Source organism: Drosophila teissieri, chromosome 2L, assembly GCF_016746235.2.
Source record: "Drosophila teissieri strain GT53w chromosome 2L, Prin_Dtei_1.1, whole genome shotgun sequence".
Lineage (NCBI taxonomy): Eukaryota > Metazoa > Arthropoda > Insecta > Diptera > Drosophilidae > Drosophila > Drosophila teissieri.
Genome location: NC_053029.1, coordinates 9,467,066 through 9,488,464, shown reverse-complemented (window position 1 = coordinate 9,488,464; position 21,399 = coordinate 9,467,066). Strand labels below are relative to the sequence as shown.

At 45.2% G+C, this 21,399-nt stretch overlaps 2 protein-coding genes across 3 annotated transcripts; both read right to left on the bottom strand.

Moving 5' to 3' along the window:
• Positions 1-3,175: 3,175 nt before the first annotated feature.
• On the bottom strand, positions 3,176-3,784 carry LOC122626532. Of its 2 annotated transcripts, none has more exons than XM_043806828.1 (2): positions 3,639-3,784; positions 3,176-3,585 (listed from the first exon to the last, which is right to left on the bottom strand). In XM_043806828.1, exon 2 carries the CDS (start codon positions 3,581-3,583, stop codon positions 3,215-3,217), a length of 369 nt encoding a protein of 122 aa, XP_043662763.1. In that variant the 5' UTR covers positions 3,584-3,585; positions 3,639-3,784; the 3' UTR covers positions 3,176-3,214. The 2 variants fall into 2 exon arrangements, with proteins under 2 accessions (XP_043662763.1, XP_043662762.1); XM_043806827.1 differs by having other exon boundaries at positions 3,643-3,779.
• Positions 3,785-11,473: 7,689 nt separating this feature from the next.
• LOC122611830 (60 kDa heat shock protein homolog 2, mitochondrial) lies at positions 11,474-19,758 on the bottom strand. Its single transcript, XM_043785169.1, has 3 exons — positions 19,608-19,758; positions 13,418-13,548; positions 11,474-13,355 (listed from the first exon to the last, which is right to left on the bottom strand). The coding sequence occupies exon 3, from the start codon at positions 13,347-13,349 to the stop codon at positions 11,619-11,621; it is 1,731 nt and encodes a 576-aa protein (XP_043641104.1). The 5' UTR covers positions 13,350-13,355; positions 13,418-13,548; positions 19,608-19,758; the 3' UTR covers positions 11,474-11,618.
• Between the last annotated feature and the right edge of the window lie 1,641 nt (positions 19,759-21,399).

The following is a 21,399-nucleotide window of genomic DNA, read 5'->3' as shown; positions in this document are numbered from 1 at the left end:
ACTATTTGCACGTATTGCCTGCCAGACAGACAGCTGAGGCGATGTGAGAGTCGGATAGCCAGGTTAGACAGGATAGCCAGGATAGCCGGGATAGCCAGGTTTGCCAGGATAGCAGTCCATCCCCGTTCGCAGGACTAAAATTTATTGAAGGTCCCGCCCGACTTGGACATGGCCAAGGCAACTTGAGTTGGAAATTACATCCGCTTGTGTCTGCCAGACTCACACTCGCAGTTGCGTCCAAGAACTTTAAAGCGATTGATGTGGAATTGGGTCGGAAAGTTGAAAACATTTCCGTTGCCTATTTGCCTCTTATAATGACATAATTAAATTGACACGCCCAAATGCACAGACACCGGGCGTTTTGCAATAACATTTTCAGTTCGTCGCCATGGATGTGGCTTTCCCACCACTTCGCTTGTTGTGGGCTAGCAAACCATCCAGTTTTACCATAACAATCTGTCAATTGTCACGAACTAAGGTGAATAGTTGCTTTGTGTAGATTGAGCATACACATAGCTGCAAATTCGCGACATTAACTTGTGATGAGTGATTCAAAAATAGTTTAAAGCCGCGACTACAAGATACCCTGCACCTAGCCAAAGAAAGGGCAAGACTGACAACGCCACCTATCTTACAACTTCTTCCAACTTTTTAGTATATATACAATTTCTAAGAAGTGGCATCAATTACCTACTTAGCGGTACCCTTTAGGTTTTGCAACTTTTAAGTTCTGTCTGCTTTGCTTGGTGTGGGGCACCTAACCTGTGTACTTTTCCACCATAATAGTTCTCCATTTCTCAGCCGTACTGCGCCATAGGTCAGCGCCGAAGATGGAAAGGCTTTTCCCGGAAAACCCCCCATCTTGCCACGTTTTTCCGCTTTTTGTTAACAACAAAGGCAGCGCGGCGGCAAATGAAGAGGCTGGGAGTCGGAAAGAAAGGAAAACATTGCAAAGGAAATCGAGGAGGGCATTGTGTGAGTCGACCGAAACTGCAGTATTTTACCATTTTACCTTGGACTGCAGGCAAGCATGAGAATTTAATGAGCAGCATGCAGGAGCTTTGAAGTTGAGGTTGAAGTTGAAGTTGCACTGGCAGTCCAAAGTTTGAACTGTTTAAGGCTTAATCGCGTTATTGGCAGGATGCTCAAAGGACACGAGAATGAAATGGTCTGTTCTGGGCAATTATAAATTCACACAGGGCCCATTTTATTGCCCAATAATTGCTGGAAAGTGCATTTAATTTCAAATTTAATAATTCCCACGACCCGGCCGGCCAGCTATTTTCAATTTGGCTATTTGTGGTCTTGTGCAAATTCAGTTTTGGTCAAATTGTTAGACATATTGCATTTACACGCATTTGCTCGGCCTCTGGAGTTTCGGTTTCGCTTCGGGTCGGTTTGGTTTTCCTTTGATGGCAAACAATGGCAGGCCATTTGTTGTTCGGCCCATTGAAATTTGATTTTGTGTTGTGTATGTTCAAGCTTGCATGTGTAATTGCCGGAGCCTACGGATTATGTGGTTAAGACCGAGTAAATGTTTTTCTAAGCCTTATAAATTAATATTTAACCTTATTCATCAACTTAAATGAAAACAGAAATGAATGGCTTCCTGGGCAGAATGAAAACACGAATAGAAAACTTCCTGGGCAGACAGAAGTCCATACAGGATGCAAACATTTAATCTGTTTATGTTTGGAAACGTTACTGAAAATTATGTAGCTCAACGCAATATGTTCATTAGCAGAAACGAGAAAAAAAGTAGAAATTAGCAAGAAATTAGATTCATTAAGAAGATAGTTCTTTTTGGATTATAATTTTAATTTTGTAAAAATTTTATTGTGGTTTTCAAAGACTTTTCCATTAAATAAAAACCAGTATTGGTTTTATCTTTCATTGCCGTGTGTCCGTTTGCAAATCTTTTAGTTCTTTTTGAGTGAAAATCTTGTTGCCAATTAGCTACCCAATTATCACCTTTAATTAATTGAATCTACCGCCGCCTGCGGTCGTCCAATCACAATCGCACTTCAGTCTCGACCTCTTTCGCGGCGACTTTTACTCCTTTCCCTGCTTTCTCCCTCTGATTTCTATGCTAATCACAGGCAAAACTTTCGACTGCATTTATCCTCGGACTGTCCCCCCAGCCGCTCTCTTTCAATTAATTCTGGCAACCACTAAAGGCTATACCTTGCTAATTGGGATTATCCGTTATCCATTATCGGGCAATCGGCATTGGAATAATTAAAACGTCAAATCTAACTAGTTTGCGAATTTGCCGGACTTTAAATTGGGTGCAGGGGCTGTTCGCAAAAGAAAACAATTTTTGGCTTTTTCAAATGCAAATTTCATTGCTCATACGACATGTGTTCCGTTGCCGTACGTGATGCGTTTGCATTGTGAGTGTTCGAGTTTCGGGCTCGATTTAAATTGATTTTTATTGTTGGGAGAAGATCCGGATTCCGGACCAGTGTGGCATATATTTATTTTTGGATCGCTTGCAGCAATCGCTTGCATTTTTCCCATAGCAGGATATATCAGGATATAGGGGAAAAACGAGCTAAGAAATATCTCGGCCAGATGTCAAATAGTTATTCAAACGTGACAGGCTCACTTATTATTCTCACTCGTTGCTGCTGCAAGTGATGACTTTAATTGATTTAGAGTGCGACATTCTATCAACCTGGTAAAACTGTAAATATTTCTTTATTTTTTTTTCCATACTTTGCATATGATTTTAGCTTGCTAATCACATATTTTCACAGTCGCGCAATGCATATGAAATCGGCCACTAGCCACCTACTTCACTCACTTCCACATTGCGAGGCTATTGCCTTGGTTATGAAAAACTTTGCTTATGCATAAATTTTCTCCCACCGAGCGGGGAAAATTGAAATGCTTAAAAGCGCATGAAAATGTTGTTACAAGTTTGAAGTTTTTGCCGGGTCGCTTTTTATGCGGAGCACAAACTTTAAATGCACGTTAGTGAATGTGTGTATTTGTGTGTGTGTATGTGTAAGTGTGTGTGTGTGGTGAAGAGAGGCTTGGCTATTTGCTAAGAGAATTTCTATAAAATGTTCAAGGCTTTTGTTATGGAAACTTTCCCTGCGTGCCGGCACCCAAAACTGCAAAAAAAAGTGCACCCGCAGGTCACTACAGGTGAAAACTTTCGTTTACGTCTTAAATATTTTATATGTGTTGCGATCATAATTTGCACTAGTTAAGCCCACCCAAAGCCGAGCAGAAAGCCGCCCAAGAAGGCCACACACAGGCGACCGCTGGTGGCACACGCCTTCCTGGCCTTATCCCCCAGTTCCTGAACGCGGTTGAGACGCAGTCGCTCCAAGGACATTTCTCTCACTTGCAGCAGCTGACCCCGGGGCTGATCCTGATCCAGTTGTGAGACTGTCTTGAGCACATCCAGCCTGACGAGTCCCGCCTGCCATGCCAGCTCGATCGCCAGAATGGTACTGCCCGCAGCCACAGCTACCATCTTGCTCGCCTTCAGGAGCACGAAGCCGGCGAGGAAGCCTCCGGCAGCTCCCATCCCAATCTGGCTGTACGGCGAACTCTGGCTAAGGCTATTCATGGCTGAGGTCGGATGTTAGAGCAGGTGGCCGCTGTGGTGCGAGGATTCTACATACGTACTGCTCTTCACCACGGGTAAGTCACTCATTGCAGCTGCTTTCTCCACCTGAGGCTGTGCTGTGATTGTACATACAATTTGGGTGACCTCCTGTGAAAGCTAGCTCACAGCATGCCACAACTGCCGCTGTGCTTTGCGCCCCTCTATGCGCTTCTCACACTCCCCAGCTGCGCTCAACTGGGCAAATGTGCGCCAGACCGTGAACGTCTAAGCCGACAAAAACATCAAAGTTCGAATGCGCCCAATGAAAGATTGGGGTGGCGTGTTACGGAAACGCCGACCCTCACATTAAATGGCCTTAAATTTGGTGTAAAAGCAGATTTTGAAAGTTTTTAATTAGTCGCTGCCCACACATATTTACATTAAACTTTTCCTTTAACTCTTTAGTTTGCTATAGCCGCTTTTCACTGATCTAGGAAGCGTTTGAGCTAAACAGCAAGTTCATTAAGACCTTAAATCATTCTACAATTTTGTTTTGCTTTCATCTCAGCGCGTTAAATACTGTTCAATACTTGAAGAGTATAGTTGTTTCAGTGATTCATCGCCTTGCCAGTATTCCAGCTGAAGGTTTGGTTTATTGGCAGAGTTCAGGCTTACAGTTCAATTGCCTGGGAGCCCCGAAATGGCAACGGGCTTCAGCGATTGAATGCGTTTTGGGGTTTAGTCTCGCCAGTGGTCTTATTTAATTTATCGTTCAATTATGCGCCCAGCCACGCCCAAACCAAATAGCTGAGGCCCCAGGAGCTGTCGAGGTGTTTTTCGCTTATCGCTAGCCGAGAATCAAATTAACAATGAGCACGCAAATTGCCACAAATGACTGCGGAACTGGACTCGAGCGGAAAAGGGAATTCAACTATTTTCCGAGCGATTATCTAGGAGGAGTAATGCAGTCTTTAAGTGCTTTTGTGCAAACAATATCTCAGTCGGACAACGGCAGTAAACACCCCTGGGTGTTTGGATTCTCTGGCTGCTCTGGCAGCAACTAAAGTGTTGGAACATTTAAATTGACATTGATAGGAAAAGTAAAATGTGAAATCGCCTTGCCCAGAGGAAACGGAAAATAAAAACCACACATGAAATATAAATGAAACAGAATGCAACTTGACCATAAAATGTGAGCTCAACTGAGCGAAAAAAGGGCAAACACAAGCGGAGTAACCGAGTAACAATTTCAACATCAATGCGAAACGTGTTGGCCATGTGGCGTAGATTCTCTTACGGCGGTGGAGTTGGCAGAAGAAATCTTGGTATTCGAAACTTTCTCCCCCTTACCTTATTTTTTCCTCAGCATGTCCTGATTTTATGTGCATTGTTTAATACAGGTGTTTGTGTAAGTACGTGAGGTGGTTAGAGAATGCTTACCATCAACTTGTGCCATTTTAAAATATTTGAATATTGTCAAACGACGAGCATTCTTAGGAAATCAGAAATATTCTGCGTTCATATTTATTTAGAAATAAAGCGTTTAAGGACTTTTTGGCCGCTTAATTGCATCGATCGAAACACTTCTTTCTTGAAAAGCTTACTGATACAAATATAAGAGTCTTATTGCTGTAATCATACTGCAAAATGAGTACTTCTTGCCTGCAAATCAATGTCGCATGAAGTTTTTCTTTATTGCTGGGAGAAACACTGAAAAACGCGGCACTCAGAGAACACAAAGAGATGCATCACTGCTAGATGCAAATAGCAGGCGCAACAGTACGTATACGCATGGCATATTTACCCAATTTAGAAGCCAAGTGCAGTGTGCTCTTCCCAACCATATGGTTAATGCGATGGTTGGTGGTATACTGGCTCCGACTGGACGCCAGAAACTTTGGGTGCCTTTGTACCAGCCCTCGCCCGTTGACATGCTGTAAATTTGAAAACCGTCATCCACTGGATAAAGTGTTGCATGTTGGCTCAAAGCAAACGAATTGCTCCTCCAGCCGCTCGTTGGCTGCTTTATTTGTGTGCGGGCTTGTACAACAAATTAACTGCGGTGGGCGGGGGTTGGTAGCTGGGTATATTGGGGGGTTGGGGGTGGGGGATAGGTGTCCTGCTGGATTGTTGGCAACGTTGTTAGTTGCAGCTTGCGAGCGATGAACGCAGCTTTGTGGCTGCCACCGAGGAGGTCAGGGCTGCCTGGTCGACAGTTCGTTGTCGAGTTAAATGGTTTGTCTGTTTCGGAACATTAATTTAGATGCTGCAAGTTGATGCAAATAAGAGATGCCATTGAGGAGCACACTTGGAATGGCTTAATATTTTTATGACACGTTCGCCGAGAGGCAAGACAGTAAGCGCAGATATATTTCATGTACTACAGCATCTGCTAAGGATAAACGAGAAAATGTATATAATTTATGGTAATTGCTATTATATTATTCCTTATCCAATAGTCCACTGCAGAAACGCAGGGATAAATATGACACTCTCCTAGAAAGTCGCATGAGTAATCCCTGAAAATACCAATAATCACGGGTTACATAGGCCGCAAAGAAATGTGTAAAGCCCTGTGATGTAGAAACCAATTGCCGATGGAAATGCATGCTCAAACGCATCGATGCCAGAACAGAAATTGTGGTTACTCCGAGTGGCTAAAGGATGCAGCAGAGCTGGAAGCTAAACGCAAAATAAATAATTATCCAGATTGCGGTGCATGCGCACTTTGGTATGGAATGGAAAACCGCAGAATTTCCACCGCTGTGCCGGAGGAGTTTGGATTCGGCGACTAAATCAAATTTTATTTTAATTAGTGTCGCCAGCCTGCGGTTCATTCGATGTGTGTTTGTGTCTTGTGGGCTTGACTTAACTATGGATGGTTGTGCAATTAGTCCTTGGTCTCGAAGCCTTCGACTTAAATTGGGTCAGAGAGCAGTTTCTCGTGGGCCTTCTGTCTTCTGTACTATGAAGCCCCTTGTTGTGCCTCGTGAATTATGTAAACTGGGGAACTATTTCCATCACGGGTGATCCTGACGTTGCTCAAATGGTTTATATGGGGTTCGTGCTGACTGAGTCCTTTTGGGTCAAATTAGTGGGACACGCACCACAGCTTAATGTTGGTGGAAGGACTCGCAACAATGTCTCACATTTTGCATAAATGCATGGGACAAGCGACTTTACTTTCTTTCGGTTGCCGATTTTTTATGCATTTACTACGTGACCGCCCCGTTGAGCTTCGCAATTTGTTTGCCTTTTCCGGGCGAAGAGTTTAATAAATAAATTACGAAAGGCGAGAAAGGTTCTCGGAGCATAATTGCACCATTCGGAGTGGAGGTGATAAAAACGAGTTTCTCATTCAATTTGCAAAGCTTTTGAAAATGGAAATGCGAGAGCGCAACGTTGACAAGTTCTGTGAACTCAGTATCGTGGTCTTGTTCCCGACAAATAAGTTTCGTCCTAAAATAATAATTTAGGTAGATCCATTTGGAGCCAGCAAATAAACCAATGAATTATTTGACCCATAAATTAGTTTTCATTCTACAGATGAGTCCTGCTCTCATCGGCGCCGAGGTGTAATGAATTTTGTCATCCCAGCACTGAACCAGCGATCCTGCTGCCCAAAAATATTTCATTTCACTGATTCCGGCCAACTGGCGATGTGGAACAGCCAGGTGGAGATGCCTGCAGTTGGCATAACAACGCCCCTTAATTAGCAGAAAATATGCGCAAATCGAAAACCAAGGAAAATGGCAAAACTGGCTAATTGGAGAATTTCAGTGATGTTCCCCTTGTTTTCCAAACCCAACTTTAAAAGGCTCCATTGTACTCCGGCTGGGGTTTGGCGTTGATCTGGGAAACAACTGTCGTCCTGAGATTAACATTTGATTAATGCATGGAGCCACGGCGATGGGCAGCTGACTGGGGTCATGTTCCGTCCAGTGATGCATTTGGATGCAGCTCACTGCCTGCTGGGTTCTATTAACACCCCACTAACAGCTAACTGCGGCTCAGCCCCATCTCCATCACCATCAGCACCACCACCACCATCACCACCGCCATGTCCCCATCTCCATACCCATCTCCATCCCCATCTCCAGGATTCGTTCGTCCTCCTCCACCCCGCAGGGCATGGCATTTTTGGGGCCTTTCTCGGTGACGCTGTCTTTAGTGTAACACATGTCGCCACTTAATGCGTTGAGTGCATACAGAATGAGACGAAATGGAAAATTCCAGCTTGGCACGGGCGCTGTGGGGCATGAAATATGGCAACAACGCGGCAGCTGGCAAAATGCAACACGAAGGAGGCGCCTAAGTTGTCGCATCGCACAGCATTCCACAGCTGACAGGCTGGCTCTCGAGATGAAACCCCGTTTCGCTGGCTATCCATTTTCAAATTGATGGCATTTTAAGCGGCAACGATACACAGAGGCGAGTGGAAATTTATATAACTTTAAGGCTGCCGATGGGTAGATACGTTCCATTTAATTAACTGTTCGGTTAACTAGGCCGGCTGCCCACAATTCATTTACTCTTTTGACTTGCTGAACTCGCAATGTTTGTCTTACTCTGATTTCGCAGCTTTGGGCTCGATAATTAAGAGGCCAAATTGATTAATTGCTCGTCGGCTGGTCGCCTTTTCGGTTGCAGAGTGGGGGTGAACTGAAGCAATTAATAAAGAGGCGAAAAAATCAGTGTCCATGTGGTAATTGCTGTCCATCCAATCAATGCGTCCGAAAGTCCTGCGTGTCCTGCAGTCCGCATAAAGTGTTCAACTGCAGCTGAAAAAAGGTGCAGTTTTTGTGTTAAATTAAACGTTAATGTCAAAATACAAGCTTTTAATAATAAAGAGAAGGATGGGCGCCGAAAAGAAATTAGTAAAGCTAAGTAAAGTAGAATGCTCTTCTTCTGTTGATTTCTGGCCCTGTTCATTCATCATCATCAAGGATCCGCCAGTCGGCCTGTCAGCACGCAGAGCCCTGCGAATTCAATTATTCGAAATACAGACCAGCCAGACACATTAAACACTGGTGGTCTTTATAAATTGGAGTGAGCTCGAATTTAGAATTGTCAGGTCAACCAAGGGGGACATTCGAGGGCCCAATGGGGGAGCCAGGAACATCAGGAAATTAGAAACGCATGCCACTTGGTGTCCAGGACATAGGGGCACAGGCCGCTCTGCGTGCCCCAAAGGGACTGCAGCTGTGCAACAGTGCAACAATGAAATCCAGAGCCCAAATGTCAGGGTTTCGTTGCATTTCCTGAGCGACGAGTGATAGGTTTGAGGGCTGAGCTGTTAAACGAAACCCAGAGCGCAATTGTTTGTGTTGGCCAACACGTTTGGCTCCCATTTCCGTTTATGAATTGCACCGCCCGGTGGACAGTTTGGCCTAACATTCAAGTCTACGGAAGGAAAGTAACCTTTAAAGAGGAGCATCAGTAGAAGAGGGGTGCTAGTATCACAGAGTCGAAGACGCGCCGCATGGAATTCAATTACGAGGAAGGCTCTCACAAGTCGACATCGACTGGGGTGCCAGAGAGGCACTCGTGTAAATTCATAAAACGAATTGGTTTATGGCCCAGCCTCCAAGAGTTGAAGGAATCTGCGACATGGAGCAACGCCCCAACCGACGACGACGAGTGCCACCGACAACAGAAGTCGAAGGCTCTCCACATGTCGTCCTGTTCGCCAGACTGGGGTCCTGCCAAAAACATGGAAAAACGAAACGAAACTGAACGAAACGAAACGAATCGAAATGAAAGCCGGCAATATGTTTATGGCCAAAGTTCAAAGACTTTTGTTTGTCTTTTGATGGGGTGCAAATTGAAATTGAATTTGGCCGGGTTAAGCGCGATTCCCCCCTCCCCTCTCCATTATACAACCGCCCATTTGAGCCATAAAACTAGTGGGTGGCTGTCGCAAAAAAGCAAACATTTGCAGGAAGCGCGCCCGAAATATTTCTGCCACATAAATCATAACAATGGCCATATTGTATATGTAAAACTGCATGTTACAGCGGCAACTGCTGCTGCATGCCGCTTCAATTCGAGTGTGTGTCCATGTGTGTGTGTGTGCCACCACAAGCAAACAAAATTCAAAATCAAATGCTATATAAATCTGGCCCGAGCTCTCAGATGACTTGGGACACATTTTCAAAACGGCAGATAACTGCAATTGACCCAGGAGAAGAGTGAATTAAGCAACACAGATTTTCAATTCATTCGTTTTGAAAACTGGATATTTAATGGTCGACTGCATTGTTAAAATAATTCGTTGACTTAAAAACTTGATTAGATTTGCCTCGCCCTAAAATCTTCTACGTGAAGTTAAAGAAATACAAAATGTTTTGAACAGCTATCAATAATTGTTCTGATTCTTTAATCATTTTCCACTCCACATGCCATTTACCTATATCTTCACTTACAGTGAGATTTTCCTATATTTGTTTAACTAGCTCCACTTTGATGCCCAGTGTAGTTTGCCATTCCATTGTGTGGGAACTTTTTGTCTAAAAAAACTTTGCCTTACTCCACCGCAGCTCCCGACCGTCCGCAGCAACTCTTGTAATAAATTGTCAATTTTTGAAATGTTTGCAATGTAGGCGAGGGCAATTTTATGGCCATTTCGGTGCTGATTTAATGCGCTAAGCGAACAGGATTAGCCGGAGTCGTAAATCTGACGTTAGATGGGGCGTTATGGTGGCAAACGTGCCGGAATCCCATGCCCGGACAGCAGACACTCAAAGCGGCCTTTTTCATAATTAAGTGGCGCATTGTTGCAGCCCGGGGGCCCAGGATGCGTTCTCGTGTAGCATCATTAAGACACGTGGGCGGATCATCTTCCTAACAGGCACTTGAACATCACACGGCAAGCAGAAAGTGCAATTTGCGTTGACAACATAAACAGCCAGCGGCTGTAGGCAGGGGATTTGCAGGGTGGGTAGGGGCAGGGGAAGAGAAGGGGTGTGCCACCGTGTCCTGGCAGGATGTTGCAACAGCAGCGACTCGAGTGTAAGCAGCGCCAAGGATAAGCCGCAGGAATAATGCTCAACATGCATAGAGTGCTGAAACGAGGAGCAACGAGGTTTCAGTATACGCTCTGTTACCCACTTGGCCCGCGGGCCCAAGCGATTTTCTTAGCCGCTTTCCGACGATGAGCCCAAGGATGAGGATGAGCATGATAATGGCGATGGCGATGGGTATGGGGATGGGGCACGGAATGGGTATGAGGCTGTTGGGAGGGACTGAAGAGGCCTGCATACGCTTAGTGCAAGGCCAAGTGGAAACTATCCAAGCAGATTTCTTTCCGCCCGAAGGCCACAACGAATGCCATTATAAATGTCGCAAAGTTAAGCAGCAAATGCATGAAAGTCAAGTGGCGGTTTATTATTTCTCCCCGTCATCCTGTGCTCTCAACCCCCATCCACCACCAGCACAATTAGAAAAGCCCGAAAGCGTACTCTGCTGTCCCTGACTGCTTCATATTTCATAGCGAAATGCAAAAACGGAAGGGCCCGGAACACGACAAAAACTGCACCGAGTGGCTGGCACAACAGGGCAACTGTGACAAAACACAGCAAAGGACATGTGTAAGAGAGCACTTCCAGGACAAGCAGACTGTCAGTGGCCACGACGCTGCAACGTAACAAACAACTGGGGAAAGGACATTAAAAAATGGAGCCACAATAACCACGAGAGGAAGCACCAACAATCAGTGCTGTCGAATCCAACACCGGCATTCGTTTTGCAGAAAGACAAGGAGTTTATAAAGCTTTCTTTCAATTTGACTGATTATAGTATAACCTTTCACAACTTCTTTATACGGAGCTCGTAATGTACGGACATACATACGGACGGACAGGCATACGGATAAATATTATAGGAGTAAAATGATTAAACACAATTTTTTTTTGTTTACTGGGATATTCTGAATTTCACATTTATTTAACATCAATTATGGTAAAAGTGTAAAGCAACCCGCTCGGCTGGCCAACCAACAGCGTTTCCGTGTTTTGAATTTAGTGGACGATAATCGTGATAAGAGATTCATTGGGGATTACATGCCCATGCCGCCCATGCCCATGCCCCCGAGAGCTCCCAATCCGGCTGCAGCTCCAGCAGCGGCGGCCTCCTCCAAAGGCAACTCCGTGACCACAGCCTCGGCAGTGGTCAGCAGAGAGGCGACTCCGGCTGCGTCCGAGATGGCGGTGCGCACCACCTTGGTGGGATCGATGATGCCGCGCTCGATCATGTTGCCGTACTCGCCCTTCAGCGCATCGTAGCCATAGTCGCCGTCGAGGATCTCCACCTTGGCCACCACCATGGCACCATCCACGCCGGCGTTCTTGGCAATCGTGAGACAGGGCATGCGCAGTGCTCGCCGGATGATCTCGATGCCCATGTTTTGGTCCTCGTTGGCGCCCTTCAAGTCGTTCAGCTTCTGTATGCAACGCAGCAGGGCGGTGCCGCCGCCGGGCACGATGCCCTCCTCCACGGCAGCGCGGGTGGCATTCAGGGCGTCGATGACGCGATCCTTCTTCTCGCTGACCTCCACGTCACTGGAGCCGCCCACTCGCAGCAGGGCCACGCCGGAGGAGAGCCGTGCCAGGCGCTCCTGCATTTTCTCCTTTTCGTAGGAGGAAGTCGACTCCTTGATGGCCTCGCGCAGACCCTCAACTCTCTTCTCCACATCCGCCTTCTGTCCCTTGCCCTTGAGCAGCATGGTGTCGTCCTTTGAGACCACCACCTCGCCGACGCGCCCAAAGTCGCTCATCTTAATGTCCTCCAGTCGCACCAGATTGGCCTCGTCCCCGAACACGATGCCGCCGGTGGCCACGGCCATGTCCGTCAGATTCTCCTTGCGATTGTCTCCGAAGCCGGGAGCCTTCACCGCGCACACTTGGAGGCCCACCTTCAGGCGGTTCACCACCAGGGTGCTAAGGGCCTCCGCCTCCAAATCCTCGGCTATAATGACCAAGGGCTTGCGCTGCGCGTTGGCCAACTCCAGGGCAGGCACAATGCTGGGTGCCGACTTGATTTTCTTCTCGCAAAAGAGGAGCAGCGCGTCCTGGAACTCCACCTTTGCTCCCTTGGAGGTGTTGATGAAGTACGGCGAAATGTAGCCGCGGTCAAACTTCATGCCCTCGATCACCTCCAGTTCGTCGCACAGGGTCTTGCCATCCTTGACGGTGATTACCCCGTCTCGACCCACCTTTTTGATGGCCTCGCTGATGAGGTTGCCCACCGACTTGTCGCCGTTCGCAGAGATGGTCGCCACCTGGCAGATCTCCTCGGGCGTGTTAACCGGCCGGGACAGACGGCGGAGGTTGTCCTTCACGGACTCGATTGCCAGCATCACTCCGCGGCGGATCTCCACCGGACTTGCACCCCGCGAAATCTTCTCGAATCCCTCCTTGGCAATGGCACGGGCCAGAACGGTGGCCGTGGTGGTGCCGTCGCCCGCCTCCTCGTTGGTGTTGTTGGCCACATCCTGCACCAGCTTGGCGCCGATGTTCTGGAACTTGTCCTTCAGGGCGATCGACTTGGCCACCGTCACGCCGTCCTTGGTGATCTTCGGCGATCCCCAGCTCTGCTCGATGATCACGTTGCGCCCTTTTGGTCCCATGGTCACGGCCACCGCATCCGCCAGCACGTCCACTCCCTGCAGCATCATGCCCCTCACCTCCGGGCCGAACTTTACATCCTTGGCGTAGCTACGAGCCCACAGGAGGTGACTGATCCTGGCGGTACGCTGCACGGTGTTGGTGTAACTGAACATGCGCATCATGTTGAGCTGTGGAAAGTTAGGAAAGTTGTGAAAACTGGTAATAAGGCGGTCAGGTTTATGCCACTTACTGATATATGCCTTTTTCTGTAGTATCGGTGTTGAAGCTAGAGCGGTCAAATGTAATATGTGGAACTCAAATGCCAAGTGCTGCTGACAGGTTGAACCACAGGATTCCAGCCTGCTGAGTTTCTCAAAAAATCTAAAAGGAATAAAACATTCAATATTTGCCTAGTTTAAATTTACCAAATGTGAAGTATAAACTATCCACAGAAAGTTAAGAGTCGCATTTATCTGGAAACACTAGCCAATTCAAGTGGACTGTTTTCTGGCAGAGCGTATCCTCGTTCTTAGCCCTTCACTTCAACCCAGTCCGTATCCAGTGAACACTTACCTGGTCGACAATTTGTAGCCGAAAAGTGAAAACCATTTAAATAGTCGTAAAAATGTGCGACGACAGCGACCGAAATACAATAAAAGCCAAGTGGAATGGCACTCCCCTCGCAGGGACCCCGAATCCAAGACCCCGATGATTCCAAGAAACATAAGCTCTTCGCTGTAGTATCGTTCGCTAGTCGCTGTCAGCTGCGCTTACAAGCGTCGGAAAATTGAAAACTGTTAAGGCAACGTAACGCGAGCCTTGCAGCTAAGGACGAACAGGATCAGGGGAGGGGGCGGTGGCGGGGGACCAGAGATTGAAGACAACTGGCGGTGCTTGTTCATGAAAATTTAAATTGCAAAATGGGCTCTATAGGTGGGCGGTTACAACCCCAGCCATTCGCTAATATTTGTGTTTTAATTACCTGGAAAAGTGTGAGGACATTCTTGGCTCAGCCCGAAGGAGTTCAGAGCAAATTTGCCATCAGCCTGCGACAACACACGGCGAAATTCGATTATTTTCAGCTTCCATCTGGCCAGAATTTAAATACCATCGAAGTTACAGTGAAAATTTGGGACACGAAAGAAAGAGTTGGTGTTAGCCAATGTCTAGAAGATATAAGTAATTTATGCAACGCCATATGTTTCTGAAATGCAAAGTAATCTTATAAAAGTGTTTCCTAACATAAAAATGAGTAAGACCCTTTGATTTCCGATTCGTTTATTATTTAGTTAGCTGCGGAGATTCTGATTGCAGCCAACGGGGAGTATATTCAATTAAATACGCGACGTGAATGAGAAGCATATCGATTATCTAATGAAGCCCACCCACGCACATCCTGGCCGAAACTGATGCATCTGATTTAATTACAACAGCCGTCTAAAATTAGCAGACATTAATATTACAAGAGAACACTGACCTATTAAGGCGAGCGGGGAAAGTGGGGGAGGCAACCCAGTGGGAAATGGGAAATGGGAATGGGCAAGGCAAGACAAGGCCACGCATCATTAGGAAAATGGCAGCGAAATTAAAGAAAATTAGCAGCTGACTGACGACGGCAAATGAGGCACATTTATTCGAATGTAATCCATTATGAAATCGCATAATGAAGAGATTAGCACACGCATTTGGGGCGCAATTAATAAATGACCCGAAGAAAAAGGCAAAGGCAAAGGACACAGGCTGGGCTGGGAAACTGACCTCTATCACTCCATTTGCGTGTTGAGCCCGCGAAGAAATCCAATAAATTAGGCAAACGGTAATCATTTGTTTCGTTTCGTTTCGTATATAAGTATGTATCAGTATATGAGGCACACAAATAAATCAGGTGAAGTTCCATGCCCCATTGATGATTTAATTGTTCGAGGAAACTTAATGGGACAATAACTCCGAGCATAATGGCTGCGAAACAGCTGGCTGCTTATTAAGCCGTTGATGCTCGGCTTTTGTGTCAACTCTTCGTAACAATGTTCCCTTTAAAAGTCTTTGCACTTCAATTAACTTGTCTTTTTGAATTCAAACCAGCCAAGGACCTTCGCAGGCGCGATTTTCCCCTTTTCGCTTTCACGACCCCTCTAATCGATAATTAACCACAAAAACTTGGCACGCAACAGGAAGGCGGTTGGGAGCGGTAAGTGGATCGAAAGGGGCACTGAGCCTAAGTATAAAGAGGGTAATGGCACGGCACAAAGTTTAATTAAGACAAGAAGGGAACCTTAGGCCGAGCGTCTCGACTGCCAAGCACTCATTACTGCCATAAAAATAATATCTTGTTTCATATTTTATTAAATCAAGAATGTGTTAATGCTGAAACTAAATTTATTTCATCCTAATAGGGAATATTTTGTTATAACAATGCCAGCTGCGAAGTAAATTGATTGTATGACCAGATACTCCTTTACTTTCGGTGAAAAACTTGCTGCTGCTGGCCTTCTTAACTTAAAGTGATGGTCAAAATCTGGCCGAAGTTGAAAGGAAAATTTCAAATTTCTCGTAAAGTTTATTAGTCGATTGGTCCAACAAAAAAAGGGTGAAAAGAATATTATTATTTATAGAAAGGTCTGAATAAAAAGTAAGGATTTGGGGCAAGTAAAAAGGCAACGTTTAAAACATAAAATAAGACAACCTATTTATTGGTTCTTCTGTGTTTTTCGTTTAGTCGTTTACTAAATACAAGTAAATAGCTCTCTTCATATCTACAAACGCCAATTTGAGTTAAATAGTTCTTAAAGAGTTATTTGGTGATATGATATAAGGTACACTCTAGAAGATGGCTGCATCGAAGCTGGCGAAACCAATCTAGCATGCACAGGTGTACCAGGAACTGAAGTCAGGAGGACCTGATGCAATTGCACGGCTGTTTGGTGTGGTCAGGGATAGGGATGCACCCTGCCTGGCTAGCCGCACATTCCCTGCAGGATCCACGGCCCTTTGCAGTTGGCTGCACACTTTGATTAGCCGAAACGGCTTGGCGTGGGCTCGCCTGTTGGATGGTCTGGGTTTTAACACTCGGCTCCTGACCCTGAACCCACCCGGCTATGCAGCTATCCAAACACCCACTTATTCCCAGCCCCACCGGTGGCACCACCGCCCGCTGTCTGGGCTGCTCACATGAGCCGGAAGCGCATTATAAAGGGCATTTCCGGTATTTAGGTTAGGTCGCTTGACTGGGATCGCTCGTACCGTGCTTTGTATTATTAGTTCGGCGAATTCGGCGCGTTGGCTTCGGGGGAAGTCAGGTGGAAAAGGTCACACTGGGTTAAACATGGCGTGTGTGACGGCTTTTGGCATAAGAAATGTACCAAAGGGGATAACAACTTTTCACTTTATTCCCTTGGAAAACGGGGCAAAAGTTACGCAATCAAAAATTATGCTGTCTGAGTGAGTGAAAAACAAGTTCAGACTCGTGGATGCAGTGCGTTGCGAGGCAATCATAAGTCCGACACATCCCCGAAAAACTTTTGTTCGATCGAAAAGTTTTGTCTTAACGCAGTCATCGCTTGCCGCCAATTTTCAAAAAAAAAAAAAATAAAAAATTGGGGAAAACGAAGTTTGAACTGTCCAAAAAGTGTTTCGGGATAAGCGCAAACTTTCGCACACAAACGATTTTTGATGGTCATTTTAATAAATTGAAAACTGGCGGAAGGGATGAAGGTCCACAATCGATGGCGGGACGCGACAGACTCCCGCTCCCATTGCCAGGACTTTAGTCCTTCCCGCTTGGGCAGGCTCATAAAATCTGTTTACAGGCTTATAAATAAGCGACTCGATTTGTTTTTCTTATAAAACTTTCGACTTCCTCTTCCTATATTGCCCTCAACTCGCCTGCCATCTAAGGACATAACTTATGCATGTCAAGGACCTGGAAACTAAACAAATCTCGGATCAGCCGGAATGTCTTGCTCATGGCCAAAAGTTTTTAACATTTTTATTGAGTTTGCTTTGTAATTTAAATTGTTTGTCCTCAACTTGTTGACGTGGCGCAGAGGACGCCTAACCAATTCGGGGTCGAAAGGATAAGCAGCAGCACGGCGAGGGGTAAAGGGATTTCCCACTGCCAGATGACAGCATAAACCAATGGTATTTTATCTTCTCTCCCAGTGACTTTCAATCAATCGCATCAGAGTTCATTGTAGCGTCTAACAAATTGTTGTCCGCCTGGTCGCCCTTTTCCACACATCTATGTACATATGTATGTATGCATGCACTCTGCCATAGATGCGATGGAATAATCGAAGCTTTATCATATCCGTCAGCGGCAGCCACGAAATGGGCAAAACAGGAATACATCGGTATGCTGGGCCAACTGAACCATCAGAGCCATCTGAACCAGCTGGGATCTGGATTTTTTACATTTACATATATCGGAGGGAAGGCGGTGGAAGTGCCACAAAGCAAGCATGCTCCTATTTTGTGCACAATTGCAAACATCATCGATGTCGCTTTGCCACGGGGCGTATACGTCATGTACCAGTGCACCGAGTGGTTGGCTTTGTTCAGCAAAGCATGGGTTACCCCAAATCATGCATCAAAAGCAAGTTTGGTGGAGAGAAATAAGCAAAGCTACTCCAAATGATATTTTATATTTTCGAATTCAAGTTTGTATCGATATTTTGCTTTAATTAAGAAGCTAACTGTGAGGAGTAAGTTATAACTTTTGCCGAAATTCCTTGCATAGATTAGAACTCTGCCCATCTAGCACGTAAATACTCGTGTGCCTTGCACTCCCGAAAGAACCACAAGTCCCACTTGATACATTCAGATAAAAAATGTCCTTACAATTGTCTTCGTTGAAAAGGCAGCACGTGTGCGGCTGTTGGTGCAAGAGGAATAACAACATAATTCATTTTGTCACTTGTATTTTCTCGTTATTAAATTGTTTTCGGAGCCACCGCCCACCGCAAGTCGGTTGCCCTTTGCCCCTTTGCCCTTTGCCCCCAAGCTTCTCGGTAGCTTTTGGCTCACTCGTAGCTGGCAGTTGAAATTTATGCAAATTATAATACGCAAATACCCAAGTTATGTGTACTCGGAGACACAATAAACAAGATATGTGTGCCATACCGGGCGCTGCAAAAACAAAGACGCACTGCAGCGCAATTCGCCCGGCTCAACCAGTTCTGAGTTCGGTGGAGTGATGGGGTGGTGGAGTGAGGTCCTGGGATCCTTGGTCCTGGCATAATTGCGAAAGCGGCTCGAGTGCGGAGTGGGTGCTGCAAGGCAATGTGTCTGACACAATTGAAACAATTGCACTTTCCGCTGCCTGCTTCTCACTTCATTCCCGGTTCATTCTTTTCCTCGTGCCACAGAAGGCACGGCATGAAGTGCCTTTTCCGACCGAAGCCGGTAATTATTAAGTACACTGCAGCTTTCTTTCATTGTCTGCACCCAGGAAAGTGATGGCGAAACTTGGGAATCCTGTTAACCCTTTAAATCGGCTGAAGTATACGGTTTTTTCGCTTATATTTCCATGTCACGTAGGCTGCCTGGTTAGTGGGAATATCACTAGCTCGTTAATTTAATTCAATCGAATTGGCAAAGCAAAAATATGAAGTTTCTTTCAGTGCACCCGAGCAGCCGACATTAGACAACTGGCAACAAGTCCAGTCTGCGCCTAAGCCATTTCGGAGTTCTTGCTATTCAATAATCCATTGGCTGGATGCCAAACAGTTGGCAACTCGGAAGCCATTGCAACGATTATGAATAATTTACTCTCTTAGTCGCAATTTTAGATTGCATTTTCCCATATTTTTTGCCGCCGGGAGTGCAGAGTAAAAATGCATAAATTGAAAATTAAACTTTATGGAGCTAATTGAAGGCTGGCAATTTCGGAAACTGTTGGGTCAGCTTGAATTGATAGATGTGGCCGGTTCTGGATGGAATTTTTTCGGACTGAGTTGAAGTGTGGAAATTTTCAAATAAAATTCAATTTGACTTTTTGCATCCATTAAATGCAAAAGGAGCGACTGAAGCAGCAGGACCAGCAAATGCATCAGGGGAAAATAGACTGTGGGTGTTGATTCAATTGTAGTAAACTTTTCCATTAAATGATTTCTGCCACTGAAATTTCGGGGCAAATTAAAGCATTTGCCCGCACCCAACTCTAGGTCAATTAACATTGATGGAAAACTGGGAAAACTGGTACAACTGGGAAAGCGGGAAAAGCGGGAAAAGCTGGGTACAATGCCATGGCAATGAAAGTCAATAAAATGTACAGCCATTGCAAATGTCGGGACTTCAATCAATGTGTCGATATAAAACTGGGGAGGTAAAGTACAATTTCTCGTTGCATTTCTTCGTGTACAAGGAAGGGGATGTGGTTCTTTTAGCTTTAACGTTCACAATTGTTTATTTATGTATATTATTTGTTTTGTATTTTTAATTACCTTTAGTTAGTCTCCAAAATATTCAGGTTTTCCTCGGTTTTCATCACAAATTTCAAGCCAGAACTTTTTTTAAATCTGAATGGCACTACTAATAATTGTCACAACTTGTGTTTTGTACAAAGTGTGATTTTTCAGGCATTGACTACTTCGCTTCAGACAAATAATTAAAAGCCAAATTTTAAGGTAGAACTTATAATTTACTAATTTAATATTGTACGTACTTAGGATGACTCAAACTTAATATAAAATATTTTATCGGAATATTTCTTTGCACCTGCAGCCATGTAAAAATGTTCTGCCTGAGCCCGGAAGGAATTTGCACCTGCACCTTTGGAATAAAATGTAAAAATCTTCTTAGCTGTCGATGGAAAGAAAATATATGCGCGATAAATAACTCAAATCACGTTCAGTAAACGCTTGCACATGCAAAAACAAAAAAGGTAATGGTATTTTATTCCTTTTGCAACCCTACTGGCATTTATCGAAGTCGATGCAAAACTGCTGTTGACATCACGTTCCGCATGTAGAAAGACATTTTGTACACGTTTACGAAGCTCATTTTTAGTCCTCCGACTTTCCGGGAATGTGTTATTGAGATTTCTGCTGATATATTCAGTTAATAGCATGCGTACTTTATATAGTTGATAAATTTTCCCTTTCTAGAACAGCAAAAGGGTATACGGCATTCGTTGAAAACCGAATAAATCACATTTGCAACGCTAAAATCTATAGTTAAGCCGTTTACCAATTAAGACCAGACAAATCATATTTAGTTGTTGTTGACACCATAATGCCGTCGAAATGTCATCGAAAAGAAGCCAGCTTACTTTTCCTAATAGTATTTACTTGTGAAGCCATTTTGTCGGCTGGCAATTTGTGTAGAGGACGTTTGGAATGCCACATGGCACTGGAGGGCAAAAGGATAATGCGATCGGGTGTCCTGTTATGTACCAAAAAGCACCAGTTCACCTGCGTAGATAAGGTTTGCGTTTGCGGGAGACCAGAAAAGTGCAAAAAATAAATTATTCATATTAGTACTCGTACTCATACGCAGTAAATTAAAAATGTAAATAATCCAAAAAAGAGAGAGTGATTTTGATTTTAAAGACTGAAAGTAAAACGTGAGAATTTTGTGGTTTACTGGCACAATGCTCTCTTCAGAAGACTCCATGTAGCATGCAACCTTCGCTGAAGGCCTCATAATTGGTTTTGACTGCAGCCGGATGCCAAAAACAGGAGCTGAGCCAGCAACCAAACATTCAACAACGTGTGCATCAGCAAAATTGACTGCAGTCAGGTGGGTGTTCTTGAACAAAGCTCCACTGAAAGGGTGGGGCAAGCGACTGTTGTTGTGGCTTATGCACCCACCCACCGCGTGAGGCCGGCTAATGAAAATGACCGCCACAGATGACCGGGCTATTATGGCTGGAGCTGGGAATGGCTAATCAAAAATGGAAAGATACTGGGCTTACAATCGCGCATCAAAAAGCCCCATTACGACTACCTCGGCTTGGTTTTGTGCCCATTGCTGAGCCGACAAACAAACTCCGAGCTGTCCCTCAACCAAAGAGGACAGCACTCGATTGCTGCCAATTGCGCGTTCGAGTTTGTTTGCGCCGTGGACCACAGCGTCTCAGTGCAATCAGATGGAATATATCCCGCTTTGAGCTGGCTGCTTTTGAAATGATAGAAAGTGTTGCCTTTAAGGGTGTCTCAGCTCCTTTTTTTTTGCATCCTGAATTCTTTTTCCAGCCCTCTGCTTTGCATTCGCGCCACCCACTGTGCTCTTTGG

What these genes read in the sequence shown, in the direction of transcription:
- LOC122626532 (XM_043806827.1), bottom strand. Translation starts at nt 3,670, where the DNA reads ATGAGTGACTTACCCGTGGTGAAGAGCA. An exon ending in CTTACCCGTGGTGAAGAGCA is followed by an intron (nt 3,586 to 3,642) that starts GTACGTATGTAG and finishes ATCCGACCTCAG; the next exon opens with CCATGAATAGCCTTAGCCAG.
- LOC122611830 (XM_043785169.1), bottom strand. Translation starts at nt 13,349, where the DNA reads ATGATGCGCATGTTCAGTTACACCAACACCGTGCAGCGTACCGCCAGG.